Raw genomic sequence first — 18,463 nt, 5'->3', positions numbered from 1 at the left:
ATTGGAACATTTTTATCATTGACTTTGGCAATGCCGTGGTGGAAATGAAATAGAACATTAGTTGTCACGATATAATGAATTTTTTAAAATATATTTTACAATTTTCACACTTGTTATAACAAGTTATTTTATTTTAAGTTACGATAAAGAATCAAGCTAAGAAATGAGTATTATACAAGTTATATTAAAAATATCATGCATGCATCTCTTAAAGTATCAACATGAGACTCTTAATAAATATCACGAATACAACTTTGACATATCAAATCATAAAGCCAACTTAATCTAAGAGTTAGTTAAGGAGGTGAGGATTTCATAAGTCAGAAGAGACTACCTACCACATAAAGCACCAATATGAAATTCTTCACAATTACAAATCGATGAGCGATTGATTAGAATTACTTGTTATTATTCTCTTTGAAATGATCTGAAGCCTTTTCCAAATTTTGAATTGTCGAAACAAGAACTTCATGTGAGAGTTGAAGCTCCAAAAGGAGAATTGGGGATTTTTCTGATAGGAGTGTACATTTTCTTACATATATTATCTATACATAGAAATTAAACTCATATAAAAATTAAAGAACTTGAAGTTATTTTATATTGATAATGTAATGAATTTCTCACAAAATCAATGTAGTATGAAATTTTCACGTAATCCATTAATGTAATTTAGTTTGTTACAATAGATTACTTATGTAGTTATGTTTATTAATTCTAGGCTATGAACAACGCAAGTATTGAATAGAGTTGTCTACGTATTATTTTTTTAATTAAGTGATTTGATTGTAGAAATATTTATATACCCTCTGCATAAAATTTAATTTAATTTAATTTAAACTCGAAAATAATGCAATTTCATTACATGTGAAAGTATCACAAAAAAAGACGTGAAAGAAAGTTGTCTATAGGCCTAAATGGTCTTGGTGCAGGTATGTGTTGCTATTGTCTACTCTTCCTTGTGTTCACATACAATTCCTTAAATTTTCTAATTTCTTTCGGTGAAAAATTACACTATAGATATAAACTTAATTTAGTTATTTATGTATAATTATTAAGTTATGAATCCCACTTTAGTTCTGGGCCGAAGGGTTTAGTGGTTACCTCATTATTATGGATTTGATTGTTGCTACAGACATTTTTTTACCTTTTTGAACTTACTTGCCGAAAGTTACGACTCTACCTCTGCCTCTAGATAAGGTTGCAAATTGTATACATATATGTATAGCTTATATATTTTCTTTTTAAAAAAGTGCATAATTCAAATGGATACAATAAAATTGTACACTTTGTAGATTTTACGCTCTAAAATTAAGATATAACCTTTTGATAGATTAACACAAGATATAACCTTTTGACAGATTAACACAGATATAATAGACGTTTGACTATATATTTTAATTAAAAATACTTTATTTAAAATTATTAATTTAATTTAAATATCTTGTGTGAGTAAATTCTTTACCAATATACGATATCAGTGTGAACTGAAACTCAATTGTAAGAATTATGGGAGAGGTATGGAGATTGGAGAGCATATATAATGTCTATTAATGATATAGATATAATGAACAATTAATTAATGAGGGAAGTACAAGTCTGAAATCGACGGTGGCCAATAATTCAATTAATCAAGACTTTAAAAAATATAATATATCACACATTGCATTCATATGAACCGTTATATTTTATTTAATGAACCTTATATAATAATGAGCTCGATAATTACTTCCTTAATTTTAAATTATATGTTTGTTACACGTCTCTTGCAAAATAATAGTAGTTAGAAGGCTTTTCTTCATTATTTCACCCTCATTTATATTTTAAAGAGATATTATAGTTTATTTCACCAAATTTTTAGAAGATAAAAAATGCTTATTTTAAAAAAATCAGGTATTTAATCGAGTTTATAATAAAAAATAAATGTTTTGGAAAATAGTAAAAATTGTTTTTATAAGCTTAAACGTGGTTTTTACTGTAAAATTATTTTCTGAAAACCCTTTTGAGAAAAATAAATATACGTAGAAAGTACATTTTAAATTTAACCAAGCACTAATTGTTGCTCTAAAATGTTTTTTTAAATTTATCAGTCAAACACAAACTACTTCTCACAAAAAAGTATTTTTTTGAAATCACTATTGAAAAAGCCCCTTTTAAAAATAAAATGATTTTAAAAACTTGATCAAACCGGATAATCTCTTTATTCAATATTTATTCTACTAAAATATTTATAATCTTCAAGAACAACTACTAGTAAAAATAAAAAAAGTTATCTTAAACTTTTAAAATAATAAATAATTATTTTTAAAAATCACGAAAAATAATCTAAGCCAGAGCGTATTCTAGTATCTTAATACAAAGAACTTACTTTATTGACAACTTTCCATCTTTCCAAGATTTGAGAAAAGATTCTCTAAAAGGAATAAAAGTAAAAATGTTTCCTTAAAATAAGTCCAAATCAACATATTAAAATAACATTATTATTATTATTATACAAAATATACTTTAGAATATACCAAAAATCAATAATTGGCATCTTATCAATTGTGTCAACATCATAAACACTAATAAAGGATACAAAATCCAAATCATATTTAATATCAAGCTCCTCAATTTCACACTTTAAAAAGTTAGACTGTTCACATCTTTCATTTATTATTCTTTTCCTATAAATAAAACCCCCAAATCACTTTATCAAATCACTACCAATACAAAAATTAATATTTTTTTGTACAAGCAAAAAAAAAAAATGGCTTCTAATTCAGCCTTTTCTCTGTTCTTGGTTTTCTTGATTATTACACAATGTTTATCAGTCCTCAATGCTGCTACAGATTTTGACTTTTTCTACTTTGTTCAACAGGTACACATCTAATTTGTTCAGTTGATTCATTTTTATTTTTTTTAAGTCCGGAGAGGTTAAAATGTACGCAGATTATTGTATCCCTATTTTTGTGGGGTCGAGAGACTGTGTCGGATATAATTTTTTTTTTTTTATAATCAATATATGTTTTTTTTTTCTGTTTATGTAGTGGCCAGGATCATACTGTGACACTAAACAAAGTTGTTGTTACCCTACAACTGGAAAACCAGCAGCAGATTTTGGAATTCATGGACTTTGGCCTAATAATAATGATGGGACTTATCCATCAAATTGTGATCCAAACAGTCCTTATGACCAATCTCAGGTATCCAATTTTCTAGAAACATATTCTTATTCTAATTGATATCACCAGAGGCGAATCCAAAATTTGAATATTTAGGATTAGTCATTAGGTTTTTAGTGTTGAACTCGTTATGTTTTTGAATTACGGGTTCAGAGTTTAATTTTTTGTTAAAAATTTATCTTTTTTCCACTACTATTTTTTCTATTATTCGCGTTTAAACTACAAGGTTCAATTGAACTCATAGAATTCTGGGGGCGGGTCTTATAGGAAGGCAAGGGGTTTAAAGTACAAGGTTCACAAGTATGACTAAAATGATATTTTTGTTGTTGTTATATATGAATTGTTGAATCTCGTTGGCATAAGAAAAGATTCTAGTGTTTTAATTGAGTCTCCTTCGTCAAAAAATTAAACGGCATATATATGACGAAAATGAATTCTCTTGGTTATATATGAATGGTTGAATTCCTTGATATAAGAAAAGACTCTAGTGTAATTATATACGAGGTTCAAGATTTTCTTTAGATCATAAGTTCAACTCATAGGTGTGATGGTTCAATATATTTTTGAATTTCTTTCGATAAATTTCTAATTTCGTTACTATGTTCTCACAAGTTCTTGAATTGACTCGACAGGTTTCTGACTTAATTAGTAGAATGCAGCAAAATTGGCCAACACTAGCATGCCCAAGTGGTAGTGGCTCAACATTTTGGTCACATGAATGGGAAAAACATGGCACTTGTGCTGAATCTGTTTTCACAAACCAACATGCTTATTTCAAGAAGACTCTTGATCTCAAGAATCAAGTTGATCTTTTGTCAATTCTTCAAGGTGCTAACATTCACCCTGATGGCGGATCTTATGACTTGGTCAACATTAGAAATGCAATTAAAAGCGCGATTGGATACACTCCTTGGATCCAATGTAATGTAGACCAATCGGGTAATAGTCAGTTATATCAGGTTTACATTTGTGTTGATAGCTCGGGTTCAAATCTCATCGAGTGCCCTATTTTCCCTGGAGGGAAATGTGGCACAAACATTGAGTTCCCAACATTTTAAACTAGTGTTTGTTCTTTTAGCCTTATTTCATATGCCTAAATTTGTTGTCTTTCCTTTGTACTATTTCTTGTTTAATTAGTAATATAATACATGTTCTAATCATTGGAAAAAGGTAATGCCTTGTTTGGAGCAATAACATATTGAAAATTGTCGTTTGTTCTTAGTACTCAACACTAAAATATATTATTATTAAATTTTAAATATATTTTGTTTCAAATGGGACAACTAAATAGACAAAAGGTCATAATTTAAATCGTTATACACGAAGTTGGGGACGTAGATAGTAAGGTGATAAATTTTCGTTTGTCATGAAAATTAAATTGTATAAATAAGACATATAGTAACTTTTGGGGTTAAATTAAGTAGATTAATACCGTTACAACTACTCTAGTAAAGTGACATTCTTTTATTCGTGGCAACTAGAACAAGAACAATGGTGCCGTGTACGTTGTTGTCATTAGTCATTACCTTAGAAACGTTATATAGTAAATAATGTAACTGAAAAATAATATGGAAAGTATGTTGGGACAGATTATTTGACCGGACACGTGGCAAATGAAGAGAGGATTCAGTAAAACGAGAAGTCAATTAATGTCAATCAGATCAAAAACTTGTTTGACTTTAAAAAATTAGCTCTCAAAAATCTGCTTCATTGCATTGGATATCAAAGGTCCGGAGTGATCCGTCTATATAGACTTGGAGGTGTGCCTCCGATAGATGATAATGCAAATTACAACCAAATTTTGAGATATTCATAATTTCATTTTGTAACCATAATTTCTGTAACGTTTGAAATAGATAAGAATAACGAAAACAGTTAGACCTAGCTCATTCTAAATTTCCCTTACTCACCGTCATTTTGGACATTTGAATACACCTTATTACACATTTTATACATATTTTATTGTTCAATTGTTGATAGCTTTTTAATTTTTGCGATTTTGATCGAAAAGCTTAATAATAATCTTATCATTCCCTCCTTACTCTTATTTCAATTTGATCATCTCTTTTGCTATTTCCATTACGTTATGTTCATTACATTAACAATATGAAAAAGATTAACTGATTTTGAATTGATTACGTTGTTTGTGACCTCACAATATAATAAAATGAACTTTAGGTTATACGGACTTCTCTTGCTCGTTTTGGAAAACGATTTGTTTCTCTTTTCCTTTTTAATTCTTTCTAACATATTTCCCAAACTAAATATAAATACTTTTTTTATGGGTGTTTGATATTCGTATTGAAATTCGACTACATACTTTTTTTTGTCAAAATGCATTTCAATAACAATAATAATAGCAATAATAATAATAATAGCAATAATAAAAGAAGTTAATGTTAAAGAAGAAAATCCTGTGTGGTCGCAAAATGTACAAGTGTAGACTCAATTAAAGTCCATTAATTTGATACATCTATTTAGTAGTTTTCCTGAAACAAATTTATTGCATGTTTGACAACGTTTTTAAAATTAAATTATTTTTAAAATTGTTTTTTTATAAAAGTTTTTATTAAAATCATATTTTTACGAGAAACAACTTGTATTTAAACAATAAATTTAAAAGTGTTATAATCCATTGCATTGTATGGATTATCCATTAGATTTCTTCAAGAATTAATTGGATTCATGTATGGGTGCTTCCAAGGTGATAAGAACCTTAGGGGATAACTACGTATCTACTACTTTGGTGACCTTTTGGGAGTGATATCTCAACACTATAAATAGAGATATCACTCACCATTTGAAATACACTTGAATAAGAAGAAAAGTCATCTTTTTTATCTCTATATCTTGTTTTCTTCTCTTTATTATATTATTCTGAGCTTATATTTTATAACAAAAAGACATTATTAAGAAATAATTAATATTCGTCTAAACTTTTAAAAGTGTTTCTTAGTATTTTTTTTTTCCCTCAAATGTGTTTTTAGCAAATAAACTACACATTTTTTAGTTTCTGCTTCTGCTACTTTTCCGAAGTACTTATTTTTTAAAATAAATAAAAATTTGGTTAAACACTTTAAATTTAGCCTCGCAAAAATTTACCCAAGTAGATTATTACTTCCAACAATATATTTAATATGTATAGATCGGAAATATTTTATCCCTAATGTAAAATTTTGGAACAGATCGAATTAGTTGAGCTTAAAGAGGATACGGACCACCGGATGATAAAAATAAAAGAGAGAGAAAGAGTGTGTGTTTTAAATATGAATTTTGCTTGTTTGTTCCTTTACTTCTGCAGGTCGCGAGACGGCAACCTTTTCTTTACTATATATATATGCATGTTAGCTAATAGAGTCTTTATATATAGTAGGTGGACGAAGATTTTATGGTCAAACGCGCTAAAGCATTTGTGAACAAACATTTGATCTAGTCGCCTAGGTGTGTTTTGCTAATCATTAGGTGATAGTTTAGGTAAAATGTTCAAATTCTCAATAGTTTAGGGTATGAAGCTCAAAATTGAGATAATTTAAATGTGTTTGTTAATCTTAATTCTTATTTTAACATTAGGTGAATTCAAAATTTGAAAATTATAAATTCATATAACGATCTCAAGCTAATCAGTATAAAATGATAAGTGAGTTCATTATCAATTTATATATATTTAGTGGGGCTTAATACATATATTTGCTTACCTGATAGCTGTTGCTGGTGGAAGTGACAGATATCCCGTGAAATTGGTTGAGGTGGACAAAAATTGACCCGAACACCACGGTCATAAAAAAAATACAAATATTTGCTTCTAAATAAAATAAAATTCATGTCAATCTATAGTGTATAATTAACAACGTTAATTTATTAAAGTAATTTACTTAATAAATACCTTTTAAAGAGAAGCACAAGTTAACTTAGGCCAGGTAAAATGAAACAAAGGAGTATATGATGAATTGATTGAATCTCACATGCATCGGTTTAAGATTATTTTTTTTCCATTGATCTAATTTTTAAGGTGTGAGTTATAAGGTTCAAAATTAAATTTGACATAATATAAGAGTCAAATCCAATTCAATGGGCCTTCAGATAAGGGGGTGGGGTGGAATGCCCTAGTATCAGTTGAAGGGGTGTTTGTGTGTGAAAATACCTCTAAACTACCATAAATGTGTACGCACTAGATCGGACAGTGAAATTTCAAATATAGAATATTCATGAATAAAATAAATCTCACAGTTGTTAGGAATGAACTCTCTAGACGATCATCTCTTCTTGAACTAGCTTAGATAAATCTTTTCTTATTGAATTAGACCCAAAACCTAATTTACCATATTTATAAAAATGGTATAGTTAAGTTTCAATAATGGTGGAGAATCATTTCTAACATATATTAAAGCAATTTATTAACCCAAAGGGATCGAAGACATGTTCCTATACTTTGCTATTTAATTTGTTAATTATAAAAAGTCATAAAAGAATAATCTGCAGAATTAATGAAACACTGCTTGTTAATTAAATTGAAAATTATAGAATTGACTTTAAATGAGATATACACAACCAAGTTGTTGGGTAGATTGGATCGGGCCTATCACCTAATTTTGATCTATATTTATTCTGTTCATTTAACAAAAACTTATACTTAATTAAGTCTTTGAAGAATTAATAAAAATTGACCCAATAAGAAATTAAGTAAAATAATTGAATTTTTTGTCCAAAAATGTCAGAAAAATGGAGTTTTATCAAGGCATGTCACGATAAGCTTCTCAAAACTGTCTAATAATATTATTTAATGAGCCACTTTGGTGGCGGCTAAGTAATTGATTGAGCAAGGAATTTTTCAAATCGAGTTTCTATTTTCTATATTATTTACACTCATTTTTCAATTGAGCTCATCACATTGAAATGATATTTACAAATAATTACTTTAAAATGAGATTTATCTTAAGAAGGTTTTTACTTCGTTAATTCAAGATTAACTTTTACAAAATGAAAGATAAAAAAATCTTCCTAACTACTAAGTTCTTAACAATAATTAATTATAGATTTGGCAGTTTATGACATTAATAAAAATTACTGCACTTTGATTCAGCAAATAAATTTCATTGGTTGAGAGCCTCTATAGTCTAAAGTTAACCTGGGTATCCTTATCTTCTTTTGTGTACGCAAATAAATAAATCAATGAATGGTTTTTTCCTTTTTAACCCTCTAACATATGAAATTCATTGACCTAATTAATTCAGATTTACATCATAAAATTCATTTTAAAGATAAAGTGCTCCGTTGATTCATTTTAAGGATAAAATGCTTCCGTTGATGATCAATCACATAACCTATTAAACAATTAAAAGATTTGCTCCGTCCTATTCGGAGAATGACCCATATGATACGACATAATTAATCAATTATCCTCGAAATTCATATAAGATTTTGATTGGATTGAATTAAGTTTCTTAAATTATGTTTCTTATCTCTCCCCTCCCCCTTTGAGCTTGTTCACTTATAGGGTGATCCTTACTCTTACATTCAAGTATTTGCTCGTCATTTAGGCTCAGGAGTAAAATTTATGCTCATCGCTCTAACGAGAACTTCTAAATATTCAAATTCGAACCCAAAACCTCAATTTTAAGAAACACTTTAATATTCATTGGCTATGTATGAATTTGAAATTTTCTTGCTTGATGAAAAATCACAAGCTATTATTCACTAATGTTCAAACGTAGCTCAAGCTGTACGTTTCTTTACTTAACTTCCAATTGAACTTAATTCCCAACTAGAAAAAAATAGTTAAATTTCTTCTTTTTTTTCAATTGAAATATTCCTTTTAGATATATACTTATATTTATATTTACAGGTTGATTGATTTACAACTTAATTAGGAATCGGTCTGACCCCTTCGTTCAAATTAACAATCAGCTTAATTCAAAAAAATTATTCCAAGATAATTATCAACTTAGAAATCCAAGACTAAAATTAATAATGACACGATATTTAACTTTTTTTATTATTATTATTTCCACTAACTTTGTAAAGTGTAAACTATACCTTGTCTTTATTACTTTTCTTAATGAACATCAAAAGGTTTAAAAGAAAGTTAAAATAGGATAAAGGGATTAATCTTTTTATTTTATTTTATTTTTTACAAGAGAATGGGTGTGCGCACATATATAGGTGTAAGAGGAGCAGATTGAGTGAATTTGAAAGGGTCAAAATGGATTGAGTTAATAAATAAATTGATTATTATATTAAATGCCCCCAAAATTACATAGGTTGAAATGACCTAAAAAGTGGGTCAAAATTTAAATGGAATGGGTGTGCGCACATATAGTTTTTCAGTAGCTAATAAAATTATTATTTTTCTTTATTATAACTATATAGTATAACATACAAAACACATCTTTTCAAAATATTTTGATAAAAACTTTTTTGGGCAAGATATCAACCCAAGTTCTAATGGACTAAGCTAATAAATAAGTGTGCGAGTAAATTATCACTTTAACGAGTTATAATTTCATGACTAATTTTATCACCTCTATGTACAACCGCATAGGGTAAACTCCAATTTAATATAGTGGCTCGTAAACAATACTAAAAAAGATAAAATACACTAGACAAATCCAAGCGATAAGCTCGATTGAGAAATTAATCATAGAGATCGTAATTAATTAGGTTTAAATTGTTCATGAATATAGAGAAGTATAAGCTGATAAATTAATGCGTAAACCCCAAATCTTAAGCACATGAAGATAAATATTGACAACTAGGACATTAACACATGTACTTTAATGTAGTACACGCAACAGTATTTTAAATAATAGTATTATTTTTCTTACACAATTAATTAGTTGGCATATACTTATCAGCATATTCCTTCACGACATGTCTTAATTTTGCCTATAAATTGAGACATAACTATATCAAACTAAAAATACCAAATATATTTTCTCTCTATTTTACTCACCCAAAAAGAAAATTCAAAAGTTTATTGTAGGAGAAATTATTATTATTATTATTAAACTAGAAAATGATGAAATCTCAAAAATCATTTTTGATTAAGATTATTGTTGTACAATGTTTGTTAGTTCTTTGTGTTGCAGCACAAGACTTTGATTTCTTCTACTTTGTTCAACAGGTATGTCCTCTTAACTCTATTTTGTATACATATCGAGCAGTGGTGGAAGCAGGAATTGTAACAAGATTCAAATTAAAAACGTTGAACTTGTAACATAAAGTATTTTTTAGAATATCTTTGCCACTACAATAATAACATCACTTATAGCATTATATAACAAATTTTTACGTTATCAAATCATCTTAAAATTTCGTTATGATATTATAGTGGCCAGCGTCTTATTGTGACACGAGGCGTAGTTGCTGCTATCCTACTACTGGAAAACCAGATGAAGATTTTAGTATCCATGGTCTATGGCCAAACTACGAAAATGGAAAATGGCCACAAAATTGTGATAAGGAAAGCTCTTTGGATGAATCTGAGGTATATTCACATTAATTTTCAAACTTTAGCTTTGAAGTAGTCTATCTATAGTAAACAATAAATTATTATAATTAGGCATATGTCAATATCATTTTCAACTTGTACAAATGGGGTCTTTTATATATTGTTAAAGTCTTCCCTAATGAGTATATAAAAAAGCGTATAATCTATGTATATCTGCTAGAAAAAGAAATAGTGAATTTATTAATTGGCTATTTGTGCGACGATTCCATTATTTTTAGACTTGTTCTTATGGTATATCCCCCATTCCGTTTATTTAACGAAAGAGTATATGATGCTTTTTAATAAACTAAAAAGAAAATTGTGTCAAATCTGAAAATGATTAATCAACTATATATGTTGTTTTTATAGTACTTTTCACGTAATTTTTAAATATGTAGATTTATTTTAAGAAAACATGAAGAATCATATATGTTAGTTTATTTTTAAATATGTAAATTTTATTTTAAGAAAACATGAAGAATCATATATTAGGCTTAAACATGAAGAATCATACGTAGGTACTTTGACCTATCGGATTAGTTAAAATAATTAACACATACAAAGATGACATTTCAGAATAAGTCTTAATTTTCTTTTTGGTTCCACGGGTGTTCGGTATTCATAATGGAGTCTGACTAAATTCGAATTAGTGTCAGGAAATCCCTAATAAAGACAACTATGTACCTAGCGAGACTCGAATATGAGACCTTTTGTAAAGGATGAAAGAGTACTTACCATTCCACCAGTATAACCCTTATTGGTAGAATTAGTCTTAATTAATCCTTCATCACGAAAAGGATTAAAGAACTGCTAGGGGTAACTTCTAAGTTAATTCTTTCAACTTTTAGATTAATTACAAAAGGATTGATACCTGCTAAAATGAAACTGAGTTAATTAATTCAACTTTAGGTACAAAGGTTCTTTTGTTTATCTTTAATATTTACTTATACAGTACTCCCTTCGTCTCATATTAATTGTCTCACAATACTTATAATTTTATAAAAATTAAAATAAAATTAATTATTTTTATCCCATTTTATCTTTAATAATATGTGTTCTTGAAAATAAATATTAATTAGAGTGCAATTAATATGAGAGAAAAAAAAGGTTAAAGTAGTAAATATATTTTTTTATTTATGATTCTTTAAGGAGCCTAGAAAAAAACATGATAACTAATATGAGACGGAAAAATAATATGCATGCATGTCGTCAAGGTGGTAGTGTTCTACTGAATAATTGAATTAGATGAATTTTTATTATTATTTTCTCTTTTGACAAAAAGTATAATATGTTAGTCCTACTTTTTGGTGCCATGTTTCCTTGCTTAGACTTCTTGTTTTTAGGTATGGATTTATACATCCACTTACATAATTTTGCTTCTACGAAATGTTTTTCTTTCCTCGTATTAATTATATTTCTACTTCAAGATTATGTAACTAATTTAAAATTTTAAGTCTATATAACTTAAATATTTTATAAATAATAATTCTCGACTTGAGACTTGTTGCTTAGAACCCATGTTTAATTCCTTGCTTAGTTGTTCTTGTTTTTAGGTTGTTGGACATGATGGGATATTGCATTTGCTTCTACGAATGTTCTTTCTAAGTGGTCATTTTGGGTTCGAAAAGTATTTTTTAATTTTTTCATGTTTGTTAGATTAAAAAAATTGAAAAAATATTTTCTTTAAGAAAATAAGTTTCATAAAAATGAGGAAAATATTTTATTAGTGGAAGTGGGGATCGCAAACAAATTTCACATGTGACATTTTACTTTGATTGTGTCCTCTCCATCCTCTAACATGCGTCATTTTCAACCCCATCTCCACCTCCCCACACCCACCTCCCATTATACTTATCTAGATTATATACAAATATTTTAGGAGTAATATTTTGCCGAAATCATGTACATACATTGGTAAGTTTGTCATGAAAATATTTTTCTTCGTACCGAACACACCCTTTGACTTATTGAGTTGTATATATGAATGTTTCTAATCCAATAATTCCCAATAAAACCATGCTTAATTACCAAGTAAAAAATTCATGCAATAAGCTAATTATTTTATTTTATTTTGTATGTTGTATATATGCAGTTCTCAGATCTTATAAGCACAATGGAAAAGAATTGGCCATCACTTGCTTGCCCAAGTAGTGATGGTTTGAAATTTTGGAGTCATGAATGGCTAAAACATGGCACTTGTTCAGCTCTTAACCAACATGCCTATTTCCAAACTGCACTTGACTTCAAGACCAAATCTAACCTTCTTCAAAATCTTAACAATGCAGGTAAATATACATAATATGTATTATAGAGTTTAGCTTCTATACGTTGACGTCTAAAATAATCTGTATACTGTTAGGTCACTTAAAGATAACTATAGGCAATCTTCTAATATAAGATAACTTGAACTTATAGCTTTCTATACGATGTATAAACACACCCATTGTGTGTGAGAGAGAGATATTAGCAATGTTCATAATAAATTAGAATTATGTTGCTTTTATTAAGTTAATAGTCTATCAGAAATAACATTTTTACTTTACAAAGATAGGGATAAAGTCTGCATATACACTTCACTTTCTTCAGACTCACTTATGAAATTACACTGAATTGTTGTTATATTTTCTAACATAATTTTGTGTTGATTAATTAGGGATTAAACCAAGGAATGGAGAACATTATAGTGTAGAAAGCATTAAAGAGGCAATTGAAAAAGGAGTTGGACACACCCCATTCATAGAGTGCAATGTGGATTCACAAGGGAACCATCAATTATACCAAGTTTACCTTTGTGTGGATTCTTCTGCATCAAAATTCATTGATTGCCCAATTTTCCCACATGGAGGAAAATGTGGTGCCAAAATTGAATTCCCTTCTTTCTCCTCAAATGATGACCATGATGAATTTTAATTAGTTTTTTAACTAATTAATTCATCATGATCATATTCGATCTTGATCTTCTATATATGTTGTATTTTTAATTGAAACCTTTTCATATTTGTACTAATAAAATTTCATTCCAAGGTAACAACATGTCAAAATATATTTAGTGAAAAAAGGTCAATATGGACTCTAATTTGTTTGTTTTGTTTTTGGCTCAAAATTATCCTATCGTTAATGATGTAATTCACTTTCGCATATTAATTTTACCTCTAAACTATTCGAAATAGGATAACTTTATCCGAAGTTTTCAAGAGAATCAAGAAATTGCATTTTAAAATATTGATAAACTTACCTAAATTTCATTAGTTTAGGAGTTAATTTACTTAGATACATTCTAGTTTGTACTATTGCAAATCTTACCAAATTTTGGTGCGTCCAGATATATGTATCGTGATATACATGGATCAAAATTAGGTATAATTTGTTCTAGATACACTGTATCCAAGTGGAATTCACATGTATATGGGATACAAAACAAATCTCGCTCACCTCCTTCCAATCTCAGCCGTCACTCTCCTATATATTTGGTATTCTAGATACATGCGAATCACACTAGATATGTGATTCGCATGTATCTGGGATACATGATTATCTCGCTTGCCTCCCTCCCGAACTCGCTCGCCTTTCTCCTTATTTTAGTGTATTTGGTAGCAAAAATACATGTATCTAGGTGTATATTCCTCAATATATGATAGCAAATTCTTAATTAATAATAAGATACGTAATTATTTAATATATATAATATGAATATATATCTAATAAGGTAGTTTTCCCATGACGTTATCTGAAATTTCATCGAAGACTATCAAGCAATTACATTTTAAACATTTTGTTGGAGTGACTTGAGAGAAGCCCATATGAATTTTCCCAGCATTTAGCCCAACAATCAGCTCAGCTCAGGCAGCCCACATCTTTGTTTTCCTTATTTTGGTTACATTGTATTTATTCATTTTTATCAATTTTATCTAAAAATATAAATATTGCTAGATCGTTCTAAATGTGTATCAAAGGGGAAAGTAGTGTGGCGGAATCTCTAGTATTAAGTGTTTTAGTGAGATCTATTTTTTACTGGGGAAATATAGTCAAACCTTCCTTTTATTCTTTGGAAACGAGTGGACAACAAGAATTAGAATTAACCTATATAACATTTGTTCCCATATAATCGACATTTTAGAAGCAAAGCCTCTCAATCCTGCCTCCTCGTGTGAAAATGCTTTTCGTGATCTCTATCTCTATCTCTCCAGCTCTTTCTCTCTTTAATAGGTTTGAGGTAGTTCAAGTCCCATGCCATTTTTTTCAATAACTTAAATTAAATTCTTATTTAAGTTCCCTTCAAAAAAAAATTATATTATTCTAACCTTTCAAAATTAGCATCTAATTACCCAATAAGTTGAGTAAAAATAGAATTCATATATACAAATGATTAAAAAAAAAAAAAAAGGTATACAGTGTAACACATACCTTGAGCAAGTCAATTTTATTTTAGACACAAATATATATATTATCAAAGTATATGTAAATATTTAATTTAATATGGACAATTTTGTGATGAAAAACGATGTTAATACGTGTACGTTCAATTTAATGTTGGTAATTTTATAATATACATGTGGTTCACGTATATACATAAATATAATGAAATTTGTCAATCGAATATAAAGTAAATTTGTTATATACGTTCGATTCAAGTAAATACTTTTGATGAATTTAATACAATATAGACAAAATATATTGTAAATATTTGATTCTAATATAAAGTAATATATACATTCGGTTCAAGTATATACTTTTGATGAATTTAATACAATATAAACAAAATATATTGTAAATATTTGATTCATGTATACACTAGTAACTTAGGTGTACATTATTTTGATTCGCAGAAAAAGAAATAAAAGAAGAAAAAGACCAATTTCACTAAGTTTAGATAGAGAAAATACTTATTTAGCTGGTTAAGTTGTGAATATTATTAGGCCCAACAAATTAGAGACAAAAAAACATGTATAAATTATAGGAACCACATATTATAAGTACTAAATAACATCCTATCCCTTCTAGTTTTCTATTTACCAAAAATCCCTTAAAAATGATGTTTGCGGGATACATAGCATTGTGCACGTGATACATTCCACATAGCGGGATACATAGCGTTGTGCACGGGATACATTAGGTTTGATACATTCCACATAGCGGGATATATAGCATTCTGCACGGGATACATAGCGTTGTGCACAGGATACGTAGTGTTGTGCACGGGATACATAGCGTTTGATACATTCCACATAGCGGGATACATAGCGTTGTGCACGGGATACATGCGGGATACATAGGTAAATAAGGGATTTTTGAAAATTTTGAAATAAGTAGGGATAAATGGATATTAAGGTAAGTAAATGAGTGTAGTTAAGTAATTTGTCCAAAAAACATTTATTGATATATAATATATAAAATCCATATTTTCTTCCCCTCTAGATCTAATCAATTTTGGCAGAGTTTCTATTGACCTTTTTTTCATTTTTCACTATGCTCGCTCCTCCATTTTTCATTTGTCAATTTTCCCTTATTTTCCAAAATTCTAAATAATTGTCCAATATAACCTATGCCTCCAATAATCCATCCAAACTTTTCATTTTGATAAGATATTTCTCGAATGATATATATAATGTATTTTAAATTTTTTTCATACTTCTTAACCATTATAAATCTAATCTTCATCTAAAGAGATTATTCAAGCATCTTTTAAGAAGAATGTATTTGTTTTAATATACATTTTAAGTCCACTCATGTGATATTGAAAGTGAATATAGCACAAAAGGAGCAAAACACATCTTTGGGAAGAAATTTCTTTAATGAAATTTTGTGGTTGAATTATAATGGTATTTATGTATAATGCTCTAATTTAACAAAGAAAAAATTAACCTGGTTATACATATTGTTGACAATATCTTTGGAGTGACAATGATTGACCTATAAACCACCTAATAAAATAGAGACTCTCCCATGTAAGGATCTTGACATTTATGTTCAATTATAGCATATTGTTAGATTAGTTTTATAAACCTCTATAGTCTATATAAATATTCTACAAATCACAAAAAATTGAAATTAAACGCATTTTGAATAGTAGAACCTTGGCCTAATATATCCAATTAACTTCCATTTTAATTTTCCCATTGGTGTTCTTGATATGTATTATATTCCCATAGAAGATATTGTATTTCTTGTTAAATCTATTATTTATTATCAATCCTAGAATTTTTTTGTTCGTTTTTTAATTTTATTTTGGGGGTGGGAAAAGGAAGAGGAGAGATGGAGAGGGAATTACAAGCTAGGGAATCGAACCGTTACTAACAAAATGAAAAAAATCAGATAGTTAATCAATTGAACGATTAAAATGGATTAATATGCATTGAGGGCAATTGAAAAGAAACAAATGAACTCTCTAATTCTCAAAGTAGAGTAAAAAATTGATCATTTGACCTTTCAATCTTCTTCTATTTAATTTTATCTCTAATATTCCTTATTATATATATTTGTCACACATTAACCATATATTCATGTTCATCTGGAAAAAGCTTATTTAATTTATTATAATTAGATACAGTAGTTTCCAAACTATGCTAGTTTATCATTGAAAATCTTTACAACACCTAAAATAATGGACGTAAGAGAAAGTGCCTAAATAGTTTTACGGATAAACAATACGAATTTCATTAGTTTAGAAGTAAATTACTTTTCTTCATGTGAGTTTCAATTATCACGAAACTTATCTGACTTTAGATTTCATATACATGTATCTGACAAGTATATAATGTTAAAAGAGCAACTTTCACATATAGCAAACATAAAAATCATATTTGTATGTTATAGCTATAGTTTGCATAATTGCGCTCCATAGCAAATTTTTTGTTTGCTATGGAGCTTTTGATTTGTATAATTCGCTAGATACATCCAGTTTTATACAAATTGTTCAGTTTTGTATAAATTAATTTACACATTGTAATTTGTATAATAAGATCTGTATTTGTATAATTATATATGACGAAAATATATGTATTTGTATTTGTATATACACTTTTCTCTCTCTTTATACAAACACAAACACATTTTATATATTTTATACCGAAATGTATAAAATGGCTAACTGTATACCGAATCAGATGGCAAAAGGGGATGTTTGCTGCGAACTACAATTAAAATAAACTATGGCTATAGCATTTAATTTGAATTAATAGTTTGTTATTTCATACAATTTTTCCATGTTAAGATTAGATATAATTTGTTCCACTTATACTATATTCAAGTTGATTCGCATGTATCTTACTCTCTTGATCACCTCTCTCCCTGTGTATCTGTATTTCAGAATGTATCTGGTAATCCAAATAGATGTATCTAATGTGATTCACATGAATTTGGATATATAGACTATCTTGTTCGCTACTCTCCCTATTTCAGCGTATCTGGTGGCAAAAATGCATGTATCTAGGTGTATATAACTTAAAATTTCTTATATAAAATTAATAATTAATAAGACAATATATAATTATTTTAAATTATAAAAAGAATTAGTAAACATGATATAAATATATGTCTAATAAAATACTATCTTACTTTTATATTAGGATTTAAAAATAAATTTGCAGTATGAAAAAGTACCGAGTAATTTTAGGAATTTGGGGTGAAAGGGTGCTTGATTTACGGCTTTAGATTTTGTTGGGCCCATTAGTTTATTAAAAATGAAACGTTTCAATGCGAATTCAAATTAGTTGAATTACGAAAATAAATAATGAGCATAGGTGAAAAACCAACCAAAAAAAATTAAATAGGAGATTAATCCATCATAATGCGTTTCACTGATGCATTTGAATTAGCT

At 28.2% G+C, this 18,463-nt stretch overlaps 2 protein-coding genes across 2 annotated transcripts; both read left to right on the top strand.

Annotated features, from left to right (window-relative positions):
• The first annotated feature begins 2,704 nt into the window (after positions 1-2,704).
• Positions 2,705-4,378, top strand: LOC125821486 (extracellular ribonuclease LE). The gene is made up of 3 exons (XM_049500904.1): positions 2,705-2,857; positions 3,027-3,182; positions 3,794-4,378. Exons 1-3 carry the CDS (start codon positions 2,747-2,749, stop codon positions 4,217-4,219), a joined length of 693 nt encoding a protein of 230 aa, XP_049356861.1. The 5' UTR covers positions 2,705-2,746; the 3' UTR covers positions 4,220-4,378.
• A 5,704-nt stretch (positions 4,379-10,082) lies between these two features.
• Positions 10,083-13,699, top strand: LOC125821485 (intracellular ribonuclease LX). Its single transcript, XM_049500903.1, has 4 exons — positions 10,083-10,281; positions 10,489-10,644; positions 12,740-12,932; positions 13,301-13,699. Exons 1-4 carry the CDS (start codon positions 10,174-10,176, stop codon positions 13,555-13,557), a joined length of 714 nt encoding a protein of 237 aa, XP_049356860.1. The 5' UTR covers positions 10,083-10,173; the 3' UTR covers positions 13,558-13,699.
• The last annotated feature ends 4,764 nt before the right edge of the window (positions 13,700-18,463 follow it).

This window comes from Solanum verrucosum, unplaced genomic scaffold (genome assembly GCF_900185275.1).
Source record: "Solanum verrucosum unplaced genomic scaffold, falcon-dt-bn FXZP01000217.1, whole genome shotgun sequence".
In the NCBI taxonomy this organism is placed as follows: Eukaryota; Viridiplantae; Streptophyta; class Magnoliopsida; order Solanales; family Solanaceae; genus Solanum; species Solanum verrucosum.
This window is presented reverse-complemented; position numbering and strand designations above follow the sequence as displayed.